We start from the raw sequence: 27,812 nt of genomic DNA, 5'->3' as shown, positions 1-27,812 counted from the left end.
GATTGGATACAGGGATCGATACATTGTAGCCGAGAGCAACAGCCTCAACACAACAGCGGCTACCGCAGCGGGTGAGTTAGAGACCGGGCCCGGCCCCCCCCCCCCACCCCCACCCCCACACACAGGGTGAGTTAGAGACCGGGCCCGGCCCCCCCCCACAGGGTGAGTTAGAGACCGGGCCCGGCCCCCCCCCCCCCCCACCCCCACACACACAGGGTGAGTTAGAGACCGGGCCCGGCCCCCCCCCACAGGGTGAGTTAGAGACCGGGCCCGGCCCCCCCCCCCCACCCCCACCCCCACACACAGGGTGAGTTAGAGACCGGGCCCGGCCCCCCCCACAGGGTGAGTTAGAGACCGGGCCCGGCCCCCCCCCCCCCCCCCCCCACACACACAGGGTGAGTTAGAGACCGGGCCCGGCCCCCCCCCCCCCCCCCCCCCCCCCCCACACACACAGGGTGAGTTAGAGACCGGGCCCGGCCCCCCCCCCACAGGGTGAGTTAGAGACCGGGCCCGGCCCCCCCCCCCCCCCCCACCCCCACACACAGGGTGAGTTAGAGACCGGGCCCGGCCCCCCCCCACAGGGTGAGTTAGAGACCGGGCCCGGCCCCCCCCCCCCCCCCCCCCCCACACACAGGGTGAGTTAGAGACCGGGCCCGGCCCCCCCCCACAGGGTGAGTTAGAGACCGGGCCCGGCCCCCCCCCCCCCCCACCCCCACAGGGTGAGTTAGAGACCGGGCCCGGCCCCCCCCCCCCCCCCCCCCCCCCACACAGGGTGAGTTAGAGACCGGGCCCGGCCCCCCCCCCCCCCCCCCCCCCCCCCCCACACAGGGTGAGTTAGAGACCGGGCCCGGCCCCCCCCCCCCCCCCCCCCCCCCACACAGGGTGAGTTAGAGACCGGGCCCGCCCCCCCCCCACAGGGTGAGTTAGAGACCGAGCCCAGAGGCCCCCCCCCCCCCCCCACACACAGGGTGAGTTAGAGACCGGGCCCGCCCCCCCCCACAGGGTGAGTTAGAGACCGAGCCCAGAGGCCCCCCCCCCCCCCCACACACAGGGTGAGTTAGAGACCGAGCCCAGAGGCCCCCCCCCCCCACACACAGGGTGAGTTAGAGACCGGGCCCCCCCCCCCCCCCCCCACACAGGGTGAGTTAGAGACCGGGCCCGCCCCCCCCACAGGGTGAGTTAGAGACCGGGCCCGGCCCCCCCCCACAGGGTGAGTTAGAGACCGGGCCCCCCCCCCCCCACACACAGGGTGAGTTAGAGACCGGGCCCGGCCCCCCCCACAGGGTGAGTTAGAGACCGGGCCCGGCCCCCCCCCCCCGCCCCCCCCCACACACAGGGTGAGTTAGAGACCGAGCCCGGCCCCCCCCCACACAGGGTGGTGAGTTAGAGACCGGGCCCAGGACCCCCCCCCCCCCCCCCCCCACACAGGGTGAGTTAGAGACCGGGCCCGGCCCCCCCCCACAGGGTGAGTTAGAGACCGGGCCCCCCCCCCCCCCCCCCCCCCACACACACAGGGTGAGTTAGAGACCGGGCCCAGGACCCCCCCCCCCCCCCCCCACAGGGTGAGTTAGAGACCGGGCCCAGACCCCCCCCACCCCACAGGGTGAGTTAGAGACCAGCTCCAGCTCCCAGTCACAGCCAGAGTTTCACCGGCTTCCCAGCTCCCTCCCTCTGTTGTTTCCTCTGTTTTTGATGTTGCAATCCCAGCATCGGATAACAGGCAGGATGTGCCTGTGGCCTGCTGACTCATTTTGGTGGTTATGTAAATATATATATATATGGCCTCCTGTTCGTCCCTGGGAAATTCAGGCACTTGTTGTTCAACTACCCCTCCATCTTATCGAGATGTTTCAAACAATAAAAGGATTTGATAGGTTACATAGAAACTAATTCCTCTGGGAGAGGCAGAGAGGCACAATCCTTAAAATTAGAGTTAGATAGACTGTCCAGGAGTGATAGCAGGAAACACTCCCTCACACACACACAAAGGCCAGTTGAAATCTGAGATCTTTTACCCCACCCCAAAAGAATGTGAATATTGGGAATCAATCAGAGCCTGACTGGGGACTGATAGATTGTTAGGTAAGGGATAGGAATGAGAGGCAGGTTAAATCGAATTGAGATGGATTTGGAGATGCATGTTTTGTGCAGTACGGCCTCTGTTCAATCCTTCACTGTCCGGATGTCTAGAATCAAACAGAATATTCTGAAAATTTCTCTCTCACCCCATCAAGGTGATTGAAACCAGTTCGAGAGATCAGGTAGACCATGTGTTATCTGTTCCTAGACTGGAATCTGGGGGCGATGTGGAGGGGCTGTTGTGTACTTGCCTTCTACATTCTTCTCCCTTAGCGTGGAAGATTATGTTTTGTTACATTTGTCGATGCGTAGATCAGTGGAAATGTGGGTCATAGAGTTATACAGCACAGAAACAGGCCCTTCGGCCCATCGTGTCCATGCACCTACCTATTCTAATCCCATTTTCCAGCACTTGGCCCGTAGCCATTGCTGTGGCGTTTCAAGTGCTCATCTAAATACTTAAATGTTGTGAGGGTTCCTGCCTCTACCACCCCCTCAGGCAGTGAGTTCCAGATTCTAACTACCCTCTGGGTGAAAAAACCTTTCCTCAAATCCCCTCTAAACCTCCTGACCCTTACCTTGAATCGATGCCTCCTAGTTATTGACACCTCCGCTAAAGGGAAAAATTTCTTCCTGCCTATGCCCCTCGTAATTTTGTACACCTCTATCAGGTCCCCCCTCAGCCTTCTCTGCTCTAAGGAAAACAACTGCAGCCTATCCAGGGGGTTGAGTTTCAAGGGAATCGGAGCAGTGAATCTTCAAGGGGCAAAAGTCAGTGGTGCATGTTTGGAGTGAGTGCTTCTCTTTCTCCCCCCCCCCCCCCCCCCCAAAATGGGGAAGGGGGAATTGTACACAGCCTGGGATGTCTGAAGGGTGTAGAAGTACAGTTATTCTAACAAATGTGCACATGCTGTTGTGAGCTTTCTGTGTAAAGAAAGGTAGAGAATCATCTGCCTGCGTGTCACATTTAGTTTCCTGGAAAATTCAATTTCTAACTTTTTTTTTGCCATGTATTTTTCTTTAGAATGAATTGCCTGCTCCACACGGTCATTCTACTGGCTGCTGCTGAAATGATCGCAGCAGGTAAGTGCTTTTGTTTTCAAGACTTTACCCTCCTCCACCTCACTCAATACGCCTGGTTGCTGATTGTAAACACTTGGGTACACAGGTGTAGTGTGCATGGTTGTTGTATGTGTGCACGTGGGCACTGTGCAAGATTGTATACAGCTGATTTTAATAGCGTTGCTATCTGATAACATGGTTAGAAATATATCAAGTATACTGGAATGTTTGGGGAAAGAGCAAGAGGCCTGGGATGGATTAGGTAGCTCTTTCAAAGAGTCAGCACAGGTGTAATGGGCCAAATGGCCTCCTCCTGTGCTGCACAATTCGACATCAAATTTTGCAGCACAGAAACAGGCCAGTTGAGCTATCTTGCCTATTCCAGTGTTCACGCTCTACACTATTTGACTTCATCTCACCTTATCAACACAGCTTTCTATTCCTTTCTCTCTCGGGTTTACCTAGATTCCTCTTAAGTGCACCTGTTCTATTATCCTCAAACACTCCCTGGGGTAGGGATTCTTCACCAGGATAAATTCATCTTCTCCTAATAGTGGAATTAATTCCTCGTCTAGTTCTCTCTCCTCCCACATTTGGAGTTATATTCACCTACCAATTGCAGTTGAACTCCTTAATCATGTTAATTTTCTTTCACTCATAGCTTATTCCTGTAATGTTCAGAGAAGCTAACTTTGCTGAATCTCTTGTTTTGTTCTAGTCTGTGCCAGGTTCTCTTCTCTGAATACCAATGAGTCTTAGAGAGACAGGCAGCACGAATGGGATCGAGCAAAGGTCCCTTCACTTAGCTGAGTAAATGTATTTAACCCATGCTTGGATCACAAGACCAGTCTGGCAATGAAAACAGAAAGATAATCAAACTGTATTTGTGGCCACAGTACAAGGTTCATTTCATGTTAAGCACGTAGCAAAGGAACTCCCTGGTAGCTGGATGCATTTTCATGGCACCATGATGTGTCAACCCAGAAACATTAGAGTCTTCATACCTGGTCTGTACCAGCTCAGAAATCTGGTAGGACATCCAAATTGTAACACCCCCAACACCGGCTGAGCCCTCACAACCCATCTCTCCTGGGAACACGGTTTCATTTGTGCTGGCGTGCTTCTCACACTCTGAATTTTGTGGGTGTTTGAGGTTTTGAACAGTTTTGAATGCTGTTGCATCATTTGTGGGGAAAATTCTAAATCAGAACCGCAACTCTTTTGGAATAAACCATGTGAGAAGCACCCAAAGAGAGCGTGGATTTAAACTTTATACAAAGCTCGGCAGCTTACTCTGGGAGTGTGTTATGGTTGCCTTTTATTTCAGGGTAGGAAGACGATAACTAGCTAGATAACCTACCCTGATTACTCTCACACCGAGGCATTGGGCAGCACCAGCTGAGGACAGAATAGAGGCAACTGCTGTTCAAGAGCCTGCCAGTACTTCCTTTTGGTCAGATGCAGAAAGAACGCAAAAGAGGCTCGCCAAAGTACTGAGGAATCCACACAAGTAGATTTTCTGATTCAAATGCAATGTACAGCGACTGTTGGAAACCTGAAACGAAAACAGCAAAAGCTGGAAATACTCAGGTCAGGGAGTGTCTGTGGAGGGAGAATGTTTCCAGTCACTTTCTGTTTGCCTGATGAGTTCACGTTTTGCCTTGGCCCAGAGTTCTTGGGAATTTGGGAGTGTTGAGTGTAACATGCCAGGAACAGGTGACTCTGGACCTGTGGCTCCCAAAGCTCCCCACTACTGGAGGTTTTCTCATCTCGTGTTTGGATCTGTTTTAGACTCATTTTTAAAGATTGGTTCCATTAATGGTGTATTGTGTGACTGCCAGGACAGTAGGAGGTGAAATAGATGGACCTTACTCTTTCTTCAGCCACCAATTCCTATGTTGTGATGATGCTTAATCAGCTAATATGTTTGGGAGAGCGACCGTATTTATACTGCTGGTCTAATCTGTGCCGGAGCACTTGGAGGTGTTTGGAAAGAATTACATCAGAGTCTCTGCTTGTCCAGGCTGGCTGGACAATCGTTAGTTGTTCTGGAGCATTAGCAGATCTGCCTATCTCAGATTTGTGATCAGTGATCCTCCAGTCCTCCGTCACCAGCCACATCTCCTTAAAGCCAAAGCAGTTCCACTGGGCTTCCCTCATCTCCAGCAGGAGGATGGTCATCAGATTATCAGTGGCTGACACAACTCACAATTAAAACATACAGGAGCATTGCCACAGCATGAGCAACCCCCATATATGGGAACAGGAAGAGACCATTAACCTACTTGAGTCTGTTCTCCCCTCAATCAGATCATAGTGATCTCTATCCTGGCTACAAACATCTATCAATCTCAATTGTGAAATTTTCAAAATCCTCAACGCCTTTTTTGAGGAGAGAGTTTCAGATTTTCACTACCCTTTGTGTGAAGAAATTCTCCCTGACATCACCCCGAACGGCCTATCTCTAATTTTAATGTTATGCCCTGTTGCTCAGGATTGACCCACCAGAGAAAGTGATTTCTGTTTGCTTACCCTATCAACTCTTTAAATCATCTTAAAAATGTCTCAAACACACCATCAAATGGTCATTCCTATTGAGTAGCAATAAATGCCAGCAGCCACTAAGGCAAGATGCAGCAGGAGCCTGGTCTGTGGAACTAGACCATTGCATATTGAACATCAGACTGCAGTCCTTTTTAAGGAGGTTTATCCTGATCTGTTGGATCACACATTGTCTCCCTTCACTGTGTTCCACCTTCCCCCAGCACTTGTGATCTGTGAGTGCAGAAAGGACTCTGTACTATATCCTCACTAGCAAAGACTTTTCTCTCACCTCACCTAAGTTGTGCCTATTTCTTTAACTGGCAGCTAATATAGTCACCTACAGTGGAGAGGGATAAGTGCAGTGGAAAATTCCATTTGAGATGATATAATATGAAGTTATCACTGAAATTAATTTGAGTTGTTTCAACTACTTGTGAACAGCAGGTTGAAACTGGCTGCCTAAACTGCACTCGCACAGTAATGTGGGAAAAATGTGACACAGCCTGTCCTCGGAGCTGATTAATTGGGGAATTAAATAAATCAGATAAAACTTGGCAAGTTATTTACTTCCTTCACCTACAAATTCCCCACCAAGTCACTCACCATCCTGACTTGGAAATATGTCACCGTTCCTTCACTGTCGCTGGGTCAATATCCTGGAACTCTCTCCCTAACAGCACTGTGGGAGTACCTACACCACATGGACTACAGCGGTTCAAGAAGGAAGCTCACCACCACCTTCTCAAGGGCAACTAGGGATGGGCAACAAATGCTGGCCCAGCCAGTGACACCCACATCTCAAGAATGGATATAATAGAAGTCTGTGAAATTTCTGCCAAGATTACATGAAACTCTCCTTGTAATAATTTAGCTACAATCCCAAAGGAGGCCTGGAATTATTTCTCCAGGATGGGGATTATGTGAGACAGTAGCCTCGCCCTTTTCCTGGGACTTTTAGATTCCGTAAATAAGTTTGTGCCAATTTTTGTTCCCTTCCTCCTCATCTTCTGAGATGACCATGTCATCATGACTGTAGCATTAACCCACATATTTAGTGTTTATTATGGAGCAAATCCTGGACCATGCAAACTGGTGAAAGTAGTTTATTCCCAAACTAAAATGGTTCACAAGTCAGGTTCAGAGTAAATGCTGGGGAAAGTAGAAAAAAAGGACTTCCAAAGACAACACCAGAACCAAGAGATTATATCTATTAGGTCAGACTAACTGCGCTGGTGTGCTCTTCTCCAGAAGAGAGAAAGCTGAGCTTTAATCTTTAAAATTACGATGGGGTTCATTAGGGTAGACCTGGAGAGGATTTTTCCAATTGTAGGGACTAAAAATGTAATATAGACCAATAGAATTCAGGAAAATCCTTTACCCAGTGGCCTAGCTCGTGGAACTTTCTAGCCTGGAGTAATGGAGGTGATTATCGTGGATTCATTTGAGAGGCAGCTAAATCAGCACAAGGGAGAGAGGAATGGAAGGGTTTGTCGATGTGGGGCAGTTGGAGTTATGTGGGTGGAGGCTTGTGTGGAGCATAAATCCCAGTATTGACAGATGGGCAGAATGGCCTGAGCTGTATATTGTCAAAGCACCTTCTTGCATAGAAACATTAAATGTCCTTTCTCTGCAGAATACTAACCCTGCTACCCTCCCATTTGTACCATATAACTGTTTCTTAAACCTGACACCAATGTCTTACCTTGATGAACCTCCTTGGTAAATTATTCAAGTCGTTGATCACCCCCCTGTGATAAGAGGTACATCAAGTGCCAGCTGTGGCTCAGTTCATAGCACCCTCGCCTTTGAATCAGAGGGTTGTGGGTTCATGTCCCATTCCCGGAAACCAAGAACTGTGATTGTACTCAAAAGAGTTGCAATCTGTGACTGTTGATAACTCGAAAGAGTATCAAGTGCCTGGCCGAAACAACCCCTCTGTCATTCTGAACTTTGACTTTTGCGTTGCCTCTGATTTAACTACCCTATTCGTTTAAGTATCTTGTGTCCCTCCATTAAATCACTTTGTACATCTTTTACGGTTAACTAACATTAGCCTTGTTCATGGCTTTTTCATCATCTCCCAAGGAGTCAGTTTTGTGGGCGAGATGTGGTCTGGCTGTGGTGTCACTCTCTTCCTTCTAGACATACATGTGCAATTTTCCAATCCATAAGCACAATTCCTGAATTTGGTTAGCTTTGGAAAATGCATCTATAATTATCTAAATTTTCTAGGGTGGGAACCATCTGATCCCATAAATTTAAACAGAATCCTAGAATGGTTACAGCGCAGGAGGCCATTCAGCCTGTTATGTCCATGCTGGCTCTTTGCAAGAGCAACTTTGCTAGCCCCACTCTACCCTACTTAACATGCATTAAGTCCCATTTATCATTTTTATTTTACTTGTATTAATTTACTAACTTCCCCCTTATTTTAAGGTTTCCTTGTACCATTGGTACTTTGTCCTCTTTCTCTACTGTGAAGATGGATATGAAGTGCCTATTTAGCAAGTCTGTCATTTCCTCATTGTCCATTCTTAATCTCGCCTCCATCTGTCTTTAATGGGTCCGCAATGGACTCTTTCTCCTACTCTGATATCTCTTGCAAGCCTTTACTCAATTTTTTGCACCTTTTTTATTACTTTTCTGTTGCTTTTTATAGCTCTCAGCCCACTGGATTTGCACTTGTCCTTGTATCTGTGTAATCCACTTCATTTAGCTCAATTACTGGCTCTGACCCTGTTTGTTGACATAGCTATTTAAATACACAAGTGGAGCTTTTTCCTTTTGGTGGTGGGTACCAAACCAAATACTCTAAATTATTTACCACTGTCCATAGCTTTACAATACTCATTAACTGTATTATCAACTTTACTGGGGACAATTTATTTCTCATCCCTTCAGAGTCCACCTTGCAAGTTTAAAATCTTGTTTGTGGTTCTTGGTTCTCCTTAATATCAAATTCAATTACATTATGGTTGCTATTTGCGATATTCTTGCTTACTGTCAGGGATGGGAGGTGTATATTGAGTAACTGTAATAGTAGATTTTGAGGTGTTCATAAATAGTTGCAAAGATTAGATTCATGTGCATAATATAGATTGCTGACTGCTAACTATAGCAATGTAAATAGGTTTATATTCTGAGCTGGGTGGTACGATACTGCCTTGCAGTCAGTTTTTGTTTAGATGCAAAATAACATAGCTTAGATCCAGAATAAGTGAGACCAGCCAAGCACAGATGTAACTTACACTCAGTTATCTGGGAGAGGTTAACTATAATGAACTACACTTACAGTCACGAGTGGTAATTAACTTTCAGCTTGGGTTTTTGTGCTCTGTAGGGTAGATTTTACACATTGGAGATGAGTGACCATATCTCTACTACATGGTCTCATCATACTGTCAGGAAGGGAGCAGTTCCTGGAGACAAAGGCCATAAGAAATAGGAGCAGGAGTAGGCCACTCGGCTCATCAAGTGATCAAAAAACTCTAGCTTCCGCAAATACAGGAAAGAACTTTCATTTATTTCAAGCCTTTCACAATCTTGGGACACCCCAAGGTACTTTGCAGCCAGTGAAGTTCTTTTGAAATGGGGTCACTTTTGTAATCCCAGGATACGCTGCAACCAATTTGCTCACAGGAAGTTCCCGCAAGCACTAATGCCATATGATCAGATCTGTTTTGACGATGTTGGTTGAGGGATAAATATTGGCCAGGCTAGTGGGGACTTTTCTTCAAAATAGTGCTTAAGCAGGCAAGGGAAGCCTTCCGTTTAACTTCTTGTCTGGAAGATGGTACCTCTGACAGTACAGCAGTCCCTCAGTACTGCAGTGGGAGTGTCAGTCTGGATTTTGTGCTTTAGTCTCTGGAATGGGACTTGAGCCCTGACCTGTGAGAGTGCTTCCCATTGATCCATAGCTGAAGCCTGCCAGTCCTGTCTCAGTTCGGCTGCTTGCTGACCTGTTTCATCTGAAAATTCTTCTGTAAGAAGACTAGCTAGTCTGGGTGCCAGAATAGCAGCAATGATACCTGGACAAGATATTCTCATGGTATCCAGGGCTACTTGACTGGCATTCTTTATGGTACCAAAAGAATGGGTATTGTCTGGATTATGGAAGCACAAGGTGTGAATTTCTATCTTTTTTAAAAGGTGTATATTTTTATTATATAATGTAATTTGCATGTAAGTGATCGGAACAGGCTGCCTAGCTTGTTTTTGTTTTTCTCCCCTCCTGTCTTTTCTGAGGCTGTCCATTTATTTTGGCATCAGGTTGTCTAACCTGCTGGTGTTACCTGTCACTTTTTAACCCCCTTGCTGGATGGAGGCTGTGTTGTTCAAGCAGCCTGGAGCACAGTGACACACCCTGTGCCATTGGAAGCTGGGAAATCTATAGTTTCATTTCCAATTCTCTTTGACTCACTCCCAGTAGAGGTAAGTATAGGCAGAGGGAAGGGGCTATATCTAATAATCCTGAGAATAACTTTAAACGTTTTCCAGATAGTGAAGTTGCTTTTTTTTTCATTTCCCCTCTGTTCCTGTATACATGTCACTCTTCAGTGCTCTTTTTCCCTCCTGTCCTAAGGCTGCTGGTAGGAAAGCAGAAGCAATCAGAATTCACAGGAATATAATACTTAGGAGCAGGAGTAGGCCTTTCGGCCCTTCGAGGCTGCACAGCCATTCAGTAAGATCATGGCTGATCTGGTTGTGGTCTCAACTCCACTTTCCTGCCTGTCCCCATAACCTTTGACTCCCTTGCCCTTCAAAGATCTGTCTAACTCAGCCTTGAATCAATTCAATGACCCGGCCTCCACTGCTTTCTGGGGGAGAGAATTCCACAGATTCACAATCGTCAGAGAAAACATTTCTCCTCATCTCCTCCATCTTAAAATGGAGACCTCTTATTTTTAAACCAGCTCTAGTCTCTCCCACAAGAGGAAACACCCTCCCAGTATCCACCCTGTCAAGTTCCTTCAGGATCTTATATGTTCCAATAAGATCACCTCTCATTCTTCTAAACTCCAGTGGGTATAGGAACAACCTGTTAACACAAGCCCTTCACCCCAGGAATGAGCCCAGTGAACTTTCTCTGAACTACTTCTAAAGCAATTATATATTTTTTTCAAATACGAGGCAGAAACTGTACACAGGGAGCAGATACATTGGAACAACACCACCTGAAAGTTTCCCCCCCCCCCCTTCCCCGCAACATTCACCATCCTGACTTGGAAATATATAGCTGTCCCTTCACTGTTGCTGGGTCAAAATCCTGAAACTCCCTTCCTTGCTAACAGCACTGTGGGTGTACCTACACCACATGGACTGCAGCGGTTCAAGAAGGCATCTCACCACCACCTTCTCTAGGGCACTTGGGGATAGGCAATAAATGCTGGCCCAGCCAGCAAAGCCCACATCCCTTGAACGAATAAAGAAGTACTCCAGATGTGGTCTAACCAAGGCCCTTACAGCTGTAATAAAACTTCCCTACTTTTATATTCCATTTCCCTTGCAATAAACGGCACCATGCCATTTACCTTCCTAATCACTTGCTGTACTTGTATACTAACATTTTGTAATTCATGTTCCAGGGCACCCAGGTACCTCTGAACCATTAATTAAGTGAAGTGGATAAATAATTGGAAAAAAATAAACATTTCAACGTTTGGTGGGGGCTGATGCGGGGAGGGGGAAGCAGCAGAAATAGATGGTTGTTTGAGAGCCGACAGTGACACAATGGGTGGAATGACTTTGTGTGGGTAAAATTCCACGCTTTATAAACCAGATAACCTGTGATTTCTTAATCAGTTGCTTTGCCGTGATGCCATGAATCTCTGCTCAATCTCTAACCGCTCTCAACATTATTTTAACCAGTATCAGTGCTGGAGGAATTGGCTGTCAGGTTGCTTTGTTCCAAATCTTGCTTAATAAATTAAAAAGCAAGTGTTGGGCAACAGTAACAACTTGCATTTATATAGCAACTTTAACATAGTAAAACATTATAAGATGCTTTATAGGAGGATGTTCAAATTAAAATTTGACATTGAGCCATGTAAGGAGATATTAGAACAGGTGACCTTGGTCAAAGAGGTAGTTTTAAGTACTAAAATCTTTGCCTAGATTCCCTTGACCCACTCTGATTTTTAGTTTGGAATTTTGATAGTATCATGTGTAAATAAAATCACCAAAGAGATTTTTAAAAATTATTCTTTTAGGGGATGTGAGCGTTGCTGGCGGCGAGGTTTGATCCAAGAGGCAAAGTAAAGCCTCTTGGACCCAACCTTGAGCACCAAACACATCATTGACATTTGGATAAAAGCAAAAAACTGCGGATGCTGGAAATCCAAAACAAAAATACCTGGAAAAACTCAGCAGGTCTGACAGCATCTGCGAAGAGGAGCACAGTTAACGTTTCGAGTCCATATGACTCTTCATCAGAACTAAGAAATATAGAGATGAGGTGAAATATAAGCTGGTTAAAGAGGGGTGGGATAGGTAGAGCTGGATAGAGGGCCAGTGATAGGTGGAGGTAAAGAAGAGATTGTCAAAGATGTCATAGACAAAAGGACAAAGGGGTGTTGACGGTAGTGATATTAGCTAAGGAATGTGCTAATGGTGACATTAAGGGTAGAAAGCAGAACGAGCAAGTGACAGATAGCCCTAGTGGGGGTAGGGGGAAGGGATCAAAATAGGCTAAAAGGTGGAGATAAAACAATGCATGGAAATACATTTAAAAATAATGGAAATAGGTGGGAAAATAAAAATATATATATATTTTTTAAATTATAAATTATTAGAGAAAGGGGGTGGGGATGGAGGAGAGAGTTCATGATCTGAAGTTGTTGAACTCAGTGTTAAGTCCGGAAGGCTGTAAAGTGCCTAGTCAGCAGATGAGGTGCTGTTCAATAAAAGTCTCAAAGTTGTTGGACATTTGAGCTGTTGTTTATTTGTCCTTTTTCTGTTTGGAGGGTGTGGCAGGTGAAAGCAAACCGTTGAAGTGTTCTCCCCGATGTCCTGGCATCTGCGTATCTCCACCTTTGTCTGGAGCTAATGATGTGATATCAACATTTTGGTTTTGATCGAGACTAGCCCTCTGCATTTTGAATATTCGAAAAGCAGACAGTTTCCAACTTCATCAGCTGACTGATGCTAAAAGGGGAATTAACCAATTCGGAACATTGCCATTAAGCAGAGCTCATAGTTCAAAGAGTAAACACAGAGTATATAATGACACAACCCTGGGTCAGTACTGAACCACATAGATCATAACAGTCCCACCTTTCTCTGGGTGTCACAGTTATCCCTGGGCAGTGGAAGTGACTATTAACTAAGGTTCCTTATCCTGATTGGAATCCAGTCATTTTCAGAATATTAATTGTGGGAATTTGAGCTAAGTTCAGGAGTAAAAGGTGGGGTTAGGGGGTGGTGAAGATTATTACTGATGAAAGCAGGAGACTCTGCACTTCAGGCATGGTGTGTTCCAAGATTGGCTATTCTACAGTTGTGTAAAGCCTAAAGTTTTCTCTGCCCCTTCGAAGACTCCCCATATCAGTTTTAGCATATTTCAATGCAAAATAAAGTCTCTTGGACCCAACCTCGAGCACCAAACACATCACTAACATTTCCGTTTCTCGGAGATACTAATTAGCATTGTTCATGTGGGCGCACACCAAATTGGACCCTGGCACTAGCAGTGATATTCTGGCCCTCACTCCGAGCTTGATTCCAATTCCCGTACCAGGGTTTGAAAGGACATTGTCCAACTCACTGTATCATCGCATTCCCTGAAAGGGGCCTTTGTCCAGGGGGATGGGGCAGAGGTAAGTAAATTGAGTTGAGTTGCATATCTGTTAAAAGAATGATGGAATAGGCCCAAGGGGCTTGAGGCTTCCTCTAGTTCCTATTGAGGGTTTTGAACACATTGCAACGTATTGGGAAAAGCTGTTCAGAGCTGGCATGTTGACCGTAGCAATGAGGTAATCCTCCTTTGAATATGTTGATTCCAGGTCGTTTTAAAGTGAAGTGTAAGGAAGAGCAGATCACGGCCAAGGCCGGAGAAGATGACGTTATCCAGTGTCGGTTTTATTCCGGAAATAAGGCCGGCAGTGTGGCTTTCGTTTGGAAGAAGGAGGATGCTATGGGGATAATCTACAATTACACAATAGGCCATAGCAGCCTGGGCGAGCAGAACCCCAGCTACCGAGACAGAGCCGAGGTCTTTGACAACGAGATCCCGAAAGGAAATGTGTCCCTGAGATTGAAGAACGTGACTCTGTCTGACTCTGGAACCTACAGACTCTCTGTCGCCAGCCGATCACAAAGCACTGAGACACAGGTCTTCCTCAGTATAAGAGGTAGGAGTAGGAGACACTCGTTTCATTGACTAAAATAAAATGGATTAATTGCTTCTTTCAGAAACTCTTGTACAGGTGTCAATCTGATCATGATTGGAGAAAAGCAGTATTTAAACTTGGATACTAAAAGCATTTATTATACAGATATATACATATTTTTTTAAAATCAAAATTAAATCCTGTCCTGGGCTTTGTTTGTGTTCCTTCCCTCAATCTGCGCCCAGCATCTTTCCACAGCAGCCCAGGCGAGTCCAGGAAATCATCGTGTGTGGGATTGGGATCATGGCTTGAGACTCTTTGCTATTACTTGTGGTCGTATGTCAGAGCTCTAACACAATGTGCCACATTGCTGCCTCCTTATTCATCAGTGCTTTTTAAAAGCAGAAGGGATCTGGAGAGGAGTACTTTCAACTGGAAGTACTGCTGCTCCCATCTGGACAAGGTAATTTAAAATGTGTATGATGCCTCTGCCTTGGAATGCGTTGTGTCTGTCGTCTCGTTGGACTGATAAAAGTAAAGTATAATCCATGATGGTCTTACTGATTGTCATAAGGTGCACATATGATCTGAAAGGTTTTATTTTTGTCGCAGAATGTTAACAATCCCTGGTTAACACCAGGCCTAGGGGTATGGCTGTTCTCTGGCTAGACTTTGTTTTTATTATCTTCTCCATTCTCGGGATGTGGATTTCGCTGGCAAGGCTGACTTTTATTACCCATCCCCTTGTTGCCCTGAGATTGGGTTGGTAACTGGCTTACTAGGCCACTCCAGAGGGCAGTTAAGAGTCAGCCACGTTTGTGTGGGACTGGAGTCACACATAGACCCAGGTTTCCTTCTCCAAAAGGGTAATCGGTGAACGAGACTTGGCCTTAGTTAGGATTTTGCCAATGGAGTTTTGGGTGTGCTGAAGCTAATGAAAGTTGGGAGGCCAGCCAGAATAGCTTTGGACAGATTAACCTGGAGGTAACAAGAGCATGAATAAGGGCTTCAGTAGCAGATGGGCTGAGTTGAGGGAGGATGATTAGGTAGTTAGTCATAGTTCACAAGAGAGCACCGGCATCTCTGTTAGAGAGAGACAAATAGTTAGATAGCTTGAAGAGCACCACTCTACATCCAAGCATGGGGCAAGGCCAGGAGGTAGGCCTCCATGAACTACTGTGGCTGGTACGGGGATTGAATCCATGTCATTGGTGTCATTCTGTAGCACAATCTAGCCATTTCATGAACGGAGCTAAGGGGTGGAGATGGGCAATATTGTGGAGGCAGAAGTAGACAGATTTGGCTGTTGGTGAGGATTTTGGGATCAGCAGCTCAGCTTGGGGTCAGATTTGTGCAGCTTACTTATTCTGCCTTTTGCACTCTGTAGTAATCGTGTTAATTCCCACCTTCCAATGGCCTAATGTTCTAAGCCTTCCCTCTCCCTTGGAGCACAGGACAGTATCTCCTGTGAATCAGGCTCCTTTTATGGCTTTGGATGCTGATCAGAGGCTTCAAACCAGGGCAGGCCCAGTGGCTGAGTACCAAATAGTTGCCTGGCAGCACTGAGCTTCTCCAGTCAACATTCGGAGCTTGTCTGGATGTGGGGTTGAGATGCACACTGGTCCTCCAATGAGTTAGATGTGTAGCTCCCTGTGGATAGAGAATTTCCACGTTCCATCAGAGCCAAGTGAGAAAGAATTTACACAGCATCTTTCATGATGAACAAAGCACTTTACAGCCAATGAAGTACTTTTGAAGTGTAGTCACTGTTGTAATGTAGAATCGTAACAGCCAATTTGCATGCAGCAAGCTCCCACAAACAGCAATATGATGACCAGGATAATGTTGGGTTGAGGTTTTGGCCAAGACACCAGGCAGAATTTCATCCTCCTCTTCGAAAATCGTGGCCATAGGATTTTTTTACAACCACCTGAGAGGGCAGGTGGGGCCATGGTTTAATGTCTAATCTGAAAGATGGCACCTCCGACAGTGTAACACTGTCGTCCTACTTTAGTGCTTAAGTCTCTGAAGTGGGGGTTCAAACTCATAATTTTCTGACTGTGAGGCAAGTGGACGTGCTACCCACTGAACCATGGCTGAAAGCTGCAAGTATTCCCTCTGAAACAAGAGCTTTTATAAAACCTCTTCCCAAACTACTTCCCAAATTCAATGAAGGAGGTAAAAGGGGACAACAGAGCTTAATATAGGGAGGTGTTGATTTGTAGGGCTAAGTGTTGTGGAGTATTTGGAGTGAGAGAGCACTGAGTGAAGCTTCTGCCAACTCCCTGCCAGGATCAGTGAAATTTTAGGAGAGAGTGACGCTATATGAGGGGCATTATGGTGACTGGATGGTTTGGAGGAGGAGGGTCAGTGATGGTGGGAAACTGATGGTGCCTGTCTGCCACTTAGGCAGTGCAATCAGGCTGGTGAATAAAGTATAAAATTAGCCAGCTTTATAGCCAAAGGAATTTATTTCCCATTAAGTTTTAACTGTGAAAGGTCAATGATTTACTATCAATGAATGGAAAGTCTTTGGATGGACTTTGGATGGTATAGATATTTACTCCAGATCACGTCCACACTGGCTCTTGGGTTTCTGACTTGGAGACGCGAGTTGTCCCTAAGCTAAGGCCGATAACCTTAAAGATTCAAAAGGCCAGTTTTCAGAGCACGATTAAGAGGGCAGGACCTGGGCGAGAGAACATTATTGAACAATAAATGGTAGCCTCAATGTCAAAAATTTATTTTGCTGGACATTCACCAGAAAGTACAACAAAATGGTTTCTTTCTTTTTAACCTTTCGTTTGCTGCTTCAGACTGCCTGGTGTTTTACACCTCATGGAATTTAATTTGACCAGAAGATCAGCCAAACATGTGGTGCCATGTATTAGAAACTTTGAGAGAATAAAGAAATACTATACTGAAGAATATTCAACTTGAATTGACACATCCACCAATGTTACTGCCTTTTACATACGAACAAATTATATTGAATCTTACAACACAGAAGGAGGCCGTTCGTCCCATTATGCCTGTTCCGGTTCTTTGACAAACTATCCAATTAGTCCCACTCCCCCGTTCTTTCCCACAAGGACCTGTAAATCTTCTCCCCTTCAAAGTCAGTTAGGGATGGGTGATAAATGCTGGCCTAGCCAGCGATGCCCACATCCCATGAAGGATTTTTGTTTTAATTCAACCTATGTTCTCTGACCCTGCTGCCACTGGAAGCAATATCTCGTTATTTATACCAAACACTTAATGATTTTGAAAAACTGTTAATTTACCCCTTTTAATCTTCTCTACTCAAAGAAGAACAGCCCTCGTTTCTCCACATAACTGAAGTCTGTCATCCCTGGTCTCATTAGAGTAAATTTCCTCAGCACTTTCTCCAAGATCTTTGCATCCTTCCTAAAGAGTCATTACCAGAATTAGACACATTACCCGAATTGAGGTTTATCTTATGTTTTATTAAGGTTAACCGTCATCTCCTTTCCTTTGTTTCTGCTTGTAAAGCCCAAGATCACATAAACTTTACCCACAAGTTGATGTACCATTGCTGAAGCCAGTTCAACCTCAACAAGATTCTGCTTCCATCCCTTTCTCTTCTCAGCTTCCCTACCCTATTCCCATTCTGTAAACCTAGCCATAAAGTGGGTCATCAATTCCCAAGCAGTTGTTCTCTGAAAGCCCAAATCAACAGCAGTGCTGGTGTTAGAAGAAGACCCACTGAGGTAAGATTTCATCTGTCTTGGTAACTCAGTTCAAATTGTTTGCTTTTTGCTTTGCAGCTATTGGCACGCAGCCCGTCATTCATTCACCTTCCGATGACCTGGGCCTGTTGGTGCTGGTCTGCGAGTCCTCTGGGTGGTACCCGGCTCCTAGCGTGACCTGGGAAAATGGACTAGGGGAGAATCTGACCCGATACTCGCACACAGAGCTAACTAACTGCACGGGTGGCAGTGTCTGTGTGAAGAGCACGCTAGAAATGGATAACTGGCCCACCGGCAACTACACATGCACAATGTGGGACCAGGAGTTGGATGAGGGATTGTCGTCGACTTTCATCCTGAGTGAGTATGGCAAACGATGTTCCAGTAAAGCTGTGGAACGGGTAAACTCATTGGCACTGTCTAATGCTGCCTGAAAGTTAAATCTGGCTTTTGTTCAGTTGGGGTGGTCTCTTTTTTAAAGAAGTTTGTTTTGGGATCAATTTTCACAGCTTTAAGATAATTGACAGTAGGCCAGGATGAGAAGACAATTTTTTTCACACCAAGTTATGGTGATCTGGAATGCACTGCCTGAATAAGTGGTGGAAGCAAAGTGAATTGGCTGAGTACTTGAAGAGGAAACAGTCACAGGGCTATGGGGGAAAGAACAAAGGAGAGGCACTAATTTGACAGCTCTTTCAAAGAGCCAGCACAGGCGTGATGGGCTGAATGACCTCCTGCGTTCTGTCATTCTAATGAATTACATCTAATTTTGTTTCATTCAAAGCCATTATTTAGTGGGCAGCCTTGAATTTAATGTAGCCTCTTAAGAGAAGTATCTGGAATATGACCAACTTGCAGGAGTAACTGTAATCCCATTCCAATACAGTGGAAGCTGAGTTAGTCTCAGGTTGCATTGGACGGTTACATCTCTTGGAGCTGCCATTGACGGCTGAATTAGTCAGAGGCCATAGAACTAACAAAATTGATGTGGGGGGGAGGGGGTGTTGATGCAGAAGTGAAACTCCTCTCCAAAAATTCCGCCATGCTTGACTTCTGCCACCTGGAGAATCTTGGTACTCCCTCTGTAGGGGAGCAGCAACCATGCAGTTCTTCCTTTTAAATTGTTTTTGGGACAGTATTTATTACTTATCCCTTCCCTGAAGGATATTGGTGAACTGGTTGAATTTTTACAACTGCGTCAGCAACTTTTGCGAGGAAGTGGGGAGGGGGGAAGAAAGTGTAAGGATCAACAATATTTCCAGATCCCTCCAGCCAATCCTGACTTGCGGTCAAGTCCAGGTGAAGCACATTCTCCTACTGTGAGGAGCTGCACCTTGTAGTCAGGCCACAGACTGAGGTACCTGATTCCAGCAGCAGTGAGGATAGGTTAAGTCTTGAACTTTAGGTTATCTGGTTCACCTATAACAACTTGCATTTACATAGTGTCTTTAATGCAGTAAAACATCCCAAGACACTTCACAGAAGCCTTATCAAGCAAAGTTTGACACCGAGGCACATGGAGATATGCAGACAGGTGACCAAAAGCTTGGTCAAAGCAGTGGGGGAGGATTTTGAGTGGAGAGCGAGAGAGGCAGTGAGGGAGGGAATTCCAGAACTCCGTGTCTAGGCAGTTGAAGACAAGGTCACCAATGATGGTGCAATTGAAATCAGGGATGCACAAGCTGCCAGAATTGGAGGAGCACAGAGACCTGAGTTGTAGGGCTGGAGGAGGTTACAGGGATAGGGAGGGGTAAGGATCATGGAGCGATTTCAAAACACAGGTGAGAATCCTTGTCGCTGAGATTCAACAGAATACATTGTGGTTGCTTAAAGAGGTAAATGCTTTCATGCACTGATCAGAAAGTGATCCTGAGATTCTTTCATCGCGGTACTGAAACTACACATGAATGCGACAGCAATGTCTGAATGTTTTGCAGTTCACAGAGTACCGTTGGGTACAGTGATCGGTGCGACTGGCGCAAGTGTTTGTGCTTTCATTCTGATTGTCGCTGTCTGTTGGAGTTGGTGGTAACGAGCAAGAGATACAATTGGGGTTCTGTGGTAAGTATCTGAACCATCTCAACACTATATGTAAATAGGTCATGACTCATTGACTAATCTGGGCTCGAAACAATAGCTATGTTCTCCTCATTCTGTGTTTGTTAATTTGGAGAATGGCTGATTTCTTCTGTGATATTTTAAAACTCTGTCTTTAAGGACGTAATAAATAGGAACAGTAGGCTTGAGCCTTCTCTGCCTTTAAATAAGATGATGGCTGATCCTTAACCAACTTCACCTTCCTGTCCTATTCCCACATCCTTGATTCCTTAGTGGGCAAAAATCTATTGATCCCAGTCTTAAATATACTCATCAATTAAACAACAACATTTCTTTGGAGTAGAGAATTCTATAGACACATGACCCTCTGAATGAAGAGATTGCTCCTCATCTTAGTCCTAAATGACTGACCCCTTATTGTGAGACTATGATCCTTCATTCAAGACTCTCCAACCGGGGAAGTATCCTCTCAGCATCTGTCGTGTCAAGCTGTCTAAGAACTTTATACATTTCAATGAGTTCACCTTTCTTCTAAATTCCATGCGGTATAGACCCATTCTACTCGATCCTTCCTCATAGGATAGCCCTCTCAATCCAGGTCTCAGTCAAATTAACCTTTTGTTGCACCCTCTCTTAAGGCAATTGAATCATTCCTCGAGTGAGACCAAAATTGTACAAAGTATGTACTCCAGTTGTGACCAAAGTCCAGCACAATTACAGCAAGACTTCTTATTCGTAATCTTTCTAATTGCTTGCTGTATTTGCATATTTACTATGTTTCGTGTACATGGACCCCCAAATCTATCTGCCAACATTTTTCTAGTCTCTTTAGTATTTCCTTCATTCCACCCATACTTTGAAGGCACTGACTCAGTACAGTGGTGTGGATCTTGCTCATGCAATTACTGACCTGCTGTTGGACCTGGGCGTATGTGTGATGAGAGAATAAGAACCAAGCTTGACCCTGTTCTCGTTTTGACATATGGGCTTTTGAGCAGAGATCATTAGCTGGAACTTTGTCTACCTCTTGTTTTTAATTAGCCCCTCCCCTCCCCCAAAACAAATTGAAGCCAATGTGGCACAATAGTTCTTTCACCTCACTGGAATAAGCTGTCTCAAACATACTGAAGACTGAGCCCATGATCTTTCTGGTTTGTATGGTCCAGTCCTACATGTATGGTGGGATTATCCATCCTGCCTTCTCAGCAGTCCTGATGGAAGATTCTAACCCTGCTCTTGCAGTTCAATCCTTTGAACGTGGCTACTCACTATGAAGTCCAATTCCCCAAGTACCATGTACAAGTTAAAATTTCTGAGTACGCTGATAAACTTTTTGACAGAGGGGAGTAATGATTCACTGACTTGTACTGACCAGATGTCACTGATAGCGACTAAACTAAGAATGAAAATAAATTTACAAAGATGATACGAATAAAATATTAAGGTTGCACCTATCGGGAAAGGATGAACCACCATGGTCTCTTTTCTCTTAGAAACATAGAAAATAGGAGCAGGAGTAAGGCATTCGACCCTTCGAGCCTGGTCCACCATTCAGTATGATCATGGTTGATCCTCTATCTCAATGCCATACTCCCGCTCTCTCCCCATATCATATAGAGTCCAGAAATCTCTTTCCTTCTTACGGATGTTCAGTGACTTGGCCTCCACAGCCTTCCGTGGTAGAGAATTCCACAGGTTCACCACTCTGAGTGAAGAAGTTTCTCCTCATCACAGTCTCAAATGATCTACCCCATATCCTGAGACTCTGACCCCTTGTTCTAGACCCCCCCCAGCCTGAGGAAGCATCATCCCTACATCCAGTCTGTCCATCCCTGTCAGAATTTTATATGTTTCAATGAGGTCCCTGCTCATTCTTCTAAACTCCAGTAAATGCAGGTCTCATTGGCCTAATCTCTCCCCATCCGACAATCCTGCCATCCCTGGAATCAGTCTGGTGAACCTTCGCTGCTGCACTCCCTCTATGGCAAGTATATCCTTTCTTAGATAAGGAGACCAAAAGTTATGCAAGGAGACAAGACTCCAGGTGTGGTCTCACCAAGGCCCTGTATAGCTGCAGTGAGACATTCTGGCTCCTGTACTCAATAGTCCTCTCGCAATGAAGGCCAATATACCATTTGCTTTCTTAACTGCTGGCTGCACCTGCTTGCTTAATTTCAGTGATCGGTGTACAAGGACACCCAGGTCCCTTTGTACATCGACATTTCCCAACCTGTCACCGTTTAAATGACACTCTGCCTTTCTCTTTTTTGCTACCGAAGTGGATAACTTCACACTTATCCATGTTATACTGCATCTGCAATGTATTTGTCCACTCACTCAACCTGTCGAAATCACCTTGAAGCCTCTTAACACCCTCCTCACCGTTCATATTCCCACCAATTAAGTTTTGTGTTGTCAGCAAACTTGGAAATATTGCATTTGGTTCCCTCGTCCAGATCAGTGGTATATATTGTGAATAGCTGGGGCCCAAGCACTGAACCCTGTGGTACCCCACTAGTCACCACCTGCCACTCTGACAAAGAACCATTTATTCCTACTCTCTGTTTCCTGTCTGCTTTCCAATTCTCAATCCATGCCAATATATTACCCCCAATCCCATGTGCTTCAACTTTACACACTAACCTCTAATTTGGGACTTTATGAAAAGCTTTCTGAAAATCCAAATAACCACATCCACTGGTTCTCCCTTATCCATTCTGCTAGTTGCGTCCTCAAAAAAACTCCAGTAGATTTGTCAAACACGATTTCCCTTTCATAAATCCAAGGGATTTAATCCATAAGGGATGACTTAGTCAATGTCTTGAAAATTAGGAAAGGTTTTGACACAATAGACAGAGAGAGAATGTTTCCTCTTGCGGGGAAGAGCTAAAGTAGAGGCCGTCCATATAAGATAGATACCAAGAAATTCAATAGGGAATTTGGAAGAAACCTATTTCCCAGAGAATGGTGGGAATGTGGAACTTGCTTCCACAGGGAGAAGTTGATGTGAATAGTACAGGTGCATTTAAGGGGAGGCTGGATTAACACATGAAAGAGAAGATGGTTATGCTAATAGAGTTAAATAAGGAAAGATGAGTTTTGAATGGAGCATGAATACTGGCATGGACTGGTTGGCCAAACAGGCTGTTTCTGTGCTGTGGATTCTCATTAATTCTATGAAAAATGAGGACCTCCAGTTCACACTTTTCCTCCCTCCATCTTCCAGAGAGGGACTGAATTCGGAATACCTGACAGCCAGTCTTTTGATGATCCCTCCTCCTGTTCTGGTCAGATCACCCCTCAATCTCCTAAATTCAAGAAAAGTTTATGTCCAGTTTATGCAACCTGTCCTCATAATTTAACTCATTCAGCCCCCTGATATAATCCAGTGAATCTGTAGTGCAACCCCACCAGGGCCAGTATAGGCTTCCGAGGTGCCGTGCCCAGATCAGAGCATAATGCCCAAATGGAATCCAACTGAAACATTACGTCCTTGTTTTTGTATTGAACATTGATTGTGGATGGCCCATTTGTTCCCTGTGCATCAAATTCCGATTGCTGCACAGTTTCGAGGAACATTGGAAGCTGCCAAACCCCATGTGCTTTACTCGCATGAAATGGAATAACTATTCAACTCTGTTCTCGTTGCCAGGTCCCCCTGTGTGATTATCTCTGAAGACTCTGTTTGTTTAAAGGTGTAAATGCAGGACGAGCTGGAGTGGGTGAAAAGGACTTTGTTCCACCCTGTGTACGACAAGGACTAGTTCTGTTTCCTATTAGACACCAGAGCCAACCGAGTTCCAGCGCTTGACTTTCCTGGAGTGCATCTGTTGCTATATTTTGCTCTGCACAGGCTGTGATGCAGTCAGAAAGGAACAAAAAAGACTGGTTCTATTTTAATGGGTTTGTTTTTGCACTTTACAGTGTGGTCCTTGCGCTGTGTGTCAAGAGTTCAATGGTAAACCTGTGTATTGCTGCAAAAGAAAAAAAAACTGACTGACTTTTACAATCAGGGATTCTGCAGATCAAGAGTATAATTTAACCAGTGAATTCTCACTTTATATCTAGCATGCTGTATAGCAATGGCTTTACCATTTCCTTTGAACAACAACTGTTAAGTACACTGACGAAAGTCTATTTATACCACTGAGTCACCCATTTCCAAGGGGCCATGAACTGTCTGCACTGGATCCTAGCCAGCTTCACAATCTGAGGAAGGTTAAACTGGTGCAATCCTTCGAAGTAATCCAGCAAAACCCCTAAAGATGTTGCTGTGATGTCAGAATCTGTATCAGCGGCATGGATGGGTCCCATGATGCCAACAGGACCAGAATTGAGCTGATCACTTCTCTCTGTGATTGTCACACTTTCCCTTGTATTCTTCGGTCCCGCTTCACTCCCATCCATACAAAAATGTTTGTGTTTTTGGAGTTTACTTGCCAAAAAACCCATTGTTCTTCTGGTTGATCTGTCTTGCCTTTCTGCTACGTTTTGGGAGTGAGAATTCTTGTGAACTTTATTTTTATATACGGGTATTATCTGGTTCCACGATCACGGATTATGTTATGCAAGCTATGTGCACCTACTACATCGGTCTGTTCCTCGCGTTGTGATGAGTTTCAGTGTAGGAACCTTGGAGATTTCAGGTCAGGAGGAGGCCATTAATCCCATTTCTGTCTACCATGCTGTTTTCTAGTACAGTCCAAAACTAATCCCACTTCCCTAATCTCCTTAGTCCTGTATCTTCCTTTGCTTCTAATAATTATCCAGCTATCTCTTTTTTTAAAAGAAGCACCAGTCATTCGCTGTAGCATAGCATTTACTCTCAAACAAAGAACCCCTCTCGCTGTCTGAAAATTTTAACTAATCAATAATGTTCCAACCAGTTTTAACTGTCTTTCCCCTGTGACCTTATTAGAACCTTTTTTTATAATTAACAACAATCCTATCAGATGTCCCCTTTGTGCTGCAGTGGAAACAGTCTCAGAAACAGGAGTAGGCCATTTAGCCTCTTGAACCTGTTCCATCATTCAATGTAGTCATGGCTGATCAGTAATTATGGAGACAGACTGCGTAGACTAGACCTGTATTCCATCGAGTATAGAAGATTATGTGATGATCTAAGTGAATGTTTAAGATGGTTAAAGGGTAGATAGAATCTCTCTATCTTCTCTCATGGGGGAGTCCAGAACAAGGGAGCATAACCTTAAAATTAGAGATGGGTTGTTTGGGGGTAATGTTTCAGGCACTTCTTCAAACAAAGGTTAGTGAAAATCTGGACATATTCCCCAAAATGCTGTTGAGGCAGAGAGTCAATTGAAAATTTCAAAACTGACATTGATAGTTTTGCGTTAAGTAGGCGTTTTATGGTTTATGGAACCAAGGTGGTTAGATGGAGTTAAGATACAGATCAGCGATGATCTAATGAGGAATAAAGGAACAGGAGTATGCCACTTAGGCCCTCGAATCTGTTCCACCCTTCAGTGTGGCTGTGGTTGATCTGTGACCAAAATATATTTATCTACCTTTGCTCCATTTACCTTAATTTTTTGTTTTTTGTTAACCAGAGATAGTAATATTTCAAAAATTAGTGAAAAATTTGTTGTATCTGAAGTCTCTCCTTATAGCAGTGGTTTCCCATCACCACGTATCATCCTGATGAATTACACGGCCCACCACTTTAATATCCTATAATTAGGCCCCAAAACTAAACATAGTACTTGAACTTTAGCTTATCAAATTTATCACTAAACTAAGAAAATTATTATTCCTTCTTGAGATGTAGGTGTTTCTGGCAAGGCCAGCACATACTGCCATCCGTAGTTGCCTTGAGAAGGTGGCGGTGGGGCTGCATACCAGTCTTATTACAACTGCATTGCTTGCGAGGCTACTTCAGAGAACACTTTAAGTCAATCACATTCTAGTGGGTCTGCAGTAGGCAGAATGGGTAAGGATGACAGGTTTTCTTCCCTAAAGGACATGAGTCAATCACTCGGGTTTTTATGCCAATCTGATAACTTCATGGTGGCTTTAACTGATGTAACTTTTTATTTCCAGATATAATGTGTTTTCTGGATTAATCGTCCAGTATATAACCACTGCACAACTGTACAGTTGTACTCTATGCCACTAATTTTAAAGCCCCAAATTCTATTACCTCCTGTTCTGGTTTATCATTTTCAGGCTATTATGCATTTGTACTTCTGGATCTCTCTGATCTGCTCTCTGAAAAGTCACTCTGTTGAGTGTTCACTCCTATTCCATACTTGTCCTCCTCTAAAGTATATTCCTGCACACTTATTCAAACTAAATTGTATCTGTCTGTCCATTCCACTAACCTGTCCATGGCTTCCTGAAGTTTTTTCGCAGCCTACCTCACTCTTTTTAGCAAGCCTCCTACTTGTGTGCTCTGTGAATTTTGAGATGATGTTCCATGCTCACATCCAAATAATCACCTTTATAAAAGAATTTGTGTTTACAACGATCAACAGTGGCTCAGTGCGTAGCACTCTTGCCCCTGAGACAGAAAGATTTTGGGTTAAAATCCCATTATGAGCACATAATCCAGGTTGACACTACAATCCAGTACTGAGGGAGGGCTGCTGTGTCAGAGGTGTCAGCTTTTGGATGACATAGTAAACCAAGGTTTCATCCTCCCTTTCAAGTGGAGGTAAAAGATCCCAGGCACAATTTGAAGAAAGGAAGGGGAGTTGTCCCCAGCGTTCTAGCCAACATTTATCTCTCAATCACCTTCTCTGAACACTGGTTATATAGTCAGTTATTTCATTTCTGTTTCTGGGACCTTGAGTGCAAATTAGCAGCCATGTTCCTGACGTTACAAAAGTGATTACATTTCAGAAGAGTTTCATTGGCTGTGAAGTGGTTTGTGATGTTCTGAGCCCTTAATGACACTCTATAAATGAAGGCTTTTGAGAGAACAAAGGTGAACTCAGCACTGACTTGTGGGTCCATCACTCCCAAACCATCTCCATCAACTGAAGGTCAATTCAATGATTTGGGTCTCACTTCATAGATTAAAGGTTAAGTTCATGAATCATGTTTATAATTTAAACTTTGACAACTCCAACCCATTTGATATCCTTTTATAGGGAAAGAGTGGCCAGTAACCTGATCGTTCTCCTGATACAAATGGGTAGATTTTGCAATCTGGAGAGGCAGCAGAAACTTGCGAGTGCAGTGAATGTAATGCACTGAGCTTCACACCGGGAGTTGCTCCTTGTAGAATTTTTCTTATTCATTCATGGGATGTGGGCGTCGCTGGCTAGTCCAGCAACTAATGCCTATCCCTAATTGCAAGTGGCTTGCTAAGCCATTTGAGTCAACCACACTGCAGTGGGTCTGGAGTCACATGTAAGCCAGACTAGGTAAGGACAGCAGATTTCCTTCCCTAAAGGACATTAATCAACCAGATGGGTTTTTATGACAATCATCAATGTTCATGGTCAAGGTTAGACTTTTTAATTCCAAAGTTTTTAAATTCAATTCAAATTCCACCATCTGCCGTGGTGGGATTTGAACCTGGTCCCCAAAGCGTTACCCTGGGTCTCTGGATTACTAGCCCAGTGACAATAGCATTACACCACCTCCCCTCCATTTACCCAATGGAGTACTTGAAGATTTCGTTAACAGCCTCTTATCGAATGCAGACCTGCACCCAGTTCTTTTTTTGAAAAGAAACATATCCTGGCCCCAGTCTCCATGACTGACCCATTATGTTAAGTGAACAGCTTTACATTTGATTATGTATTTGCTTCATTACAATTAAACTTAACTCATTTAGATTTAGTCGCCAAAGCCCAGACATTGTCAATGTCCTTGGTCAAGTGGTTAGGGCTGCAATCAGAAGATGTCAGTTTGGAGACCTCAGTTGCCTGGCCCTTTGGTTGTTTGCTCAGGTGAAGCTATTAGAAAAATGTCCAATATTGACCCTCTCACCATTGTACATACTTGTTTTGACGTCCACTGTTAATATTCATTATAACATCTATAAAAATGAAAATTTCTGAGCAAA

At 44.8% G+C, this 27,812-nt stretch overlaps 1 protein-coding gene across 1 annotated transcript; it reads left to right on the top strand.

Moving 5' to 3' along the window:
- Positions 1–27,812, top strand: LOC144689986 (butyrophilin-like protein 2). Its single transcript, XM_078557524.1, has 6 exons — positions 1–71; positions 3,104–3,162; positions 13,686–14,033; positions 17,801–18,082; positions 19,660–19,783; positions 23,433–27,812. Exons 2-5 carry the CDS (start codon positions 3,105–3,107, stop codon positions 19,752–19,754), a joined length of 783 nt encoding a protein of 260 aa, XP_078413650.1. The 5' UTR covers positions 1–71; position 3,104; the 3' UTR covers positions 19,755–19,783; positions 23,433–27,812.

The sequence above is a fragment of the Cetorhinus maximus genome, chromosome 14 (genome assembly GCF_964194155.1).
Source record: "Cetorhinus maximus chromosome 14, sCetMax3.hap1.1, whole genome shotgun sequence".
NCBI classification, from domain to species: Eukaryota; Metazoa; Chordata; class Chondrichthyes; order Lamniformes; family Cetorhinidae; genus Cetorhinus; species Cetorhinus maximus.
The sequence above is the reverse complement of the archived record's forward strand: the minus strand, read 5'-3'. Positions and strand labels throughout refer to the sequence as shown.

Coding starts and splice junctions, on each gene's coding strand:
- LOC144689986 (XM_078557524.1), top strand. CDS start 3,105: ATGAATTGCCTGCTCCACACGGTCATTCTACTGGCTGCTGCTGAAATG. Junction 3,163..13,685: donor TGCTGAAATGATCGCAGCAG/GTAAGTGCTTTT, acceptor TGTTGATTCCAG/GTCGTTTTAAAGTGAAGTGT. Junction 14,034..17,800: donor GGTCTTCCTCAGTATAAGAG/GTAGGAGTAGGA, acceptor TTTGCTTTGCAG/CTATTGGCACGCAGCCCGTC.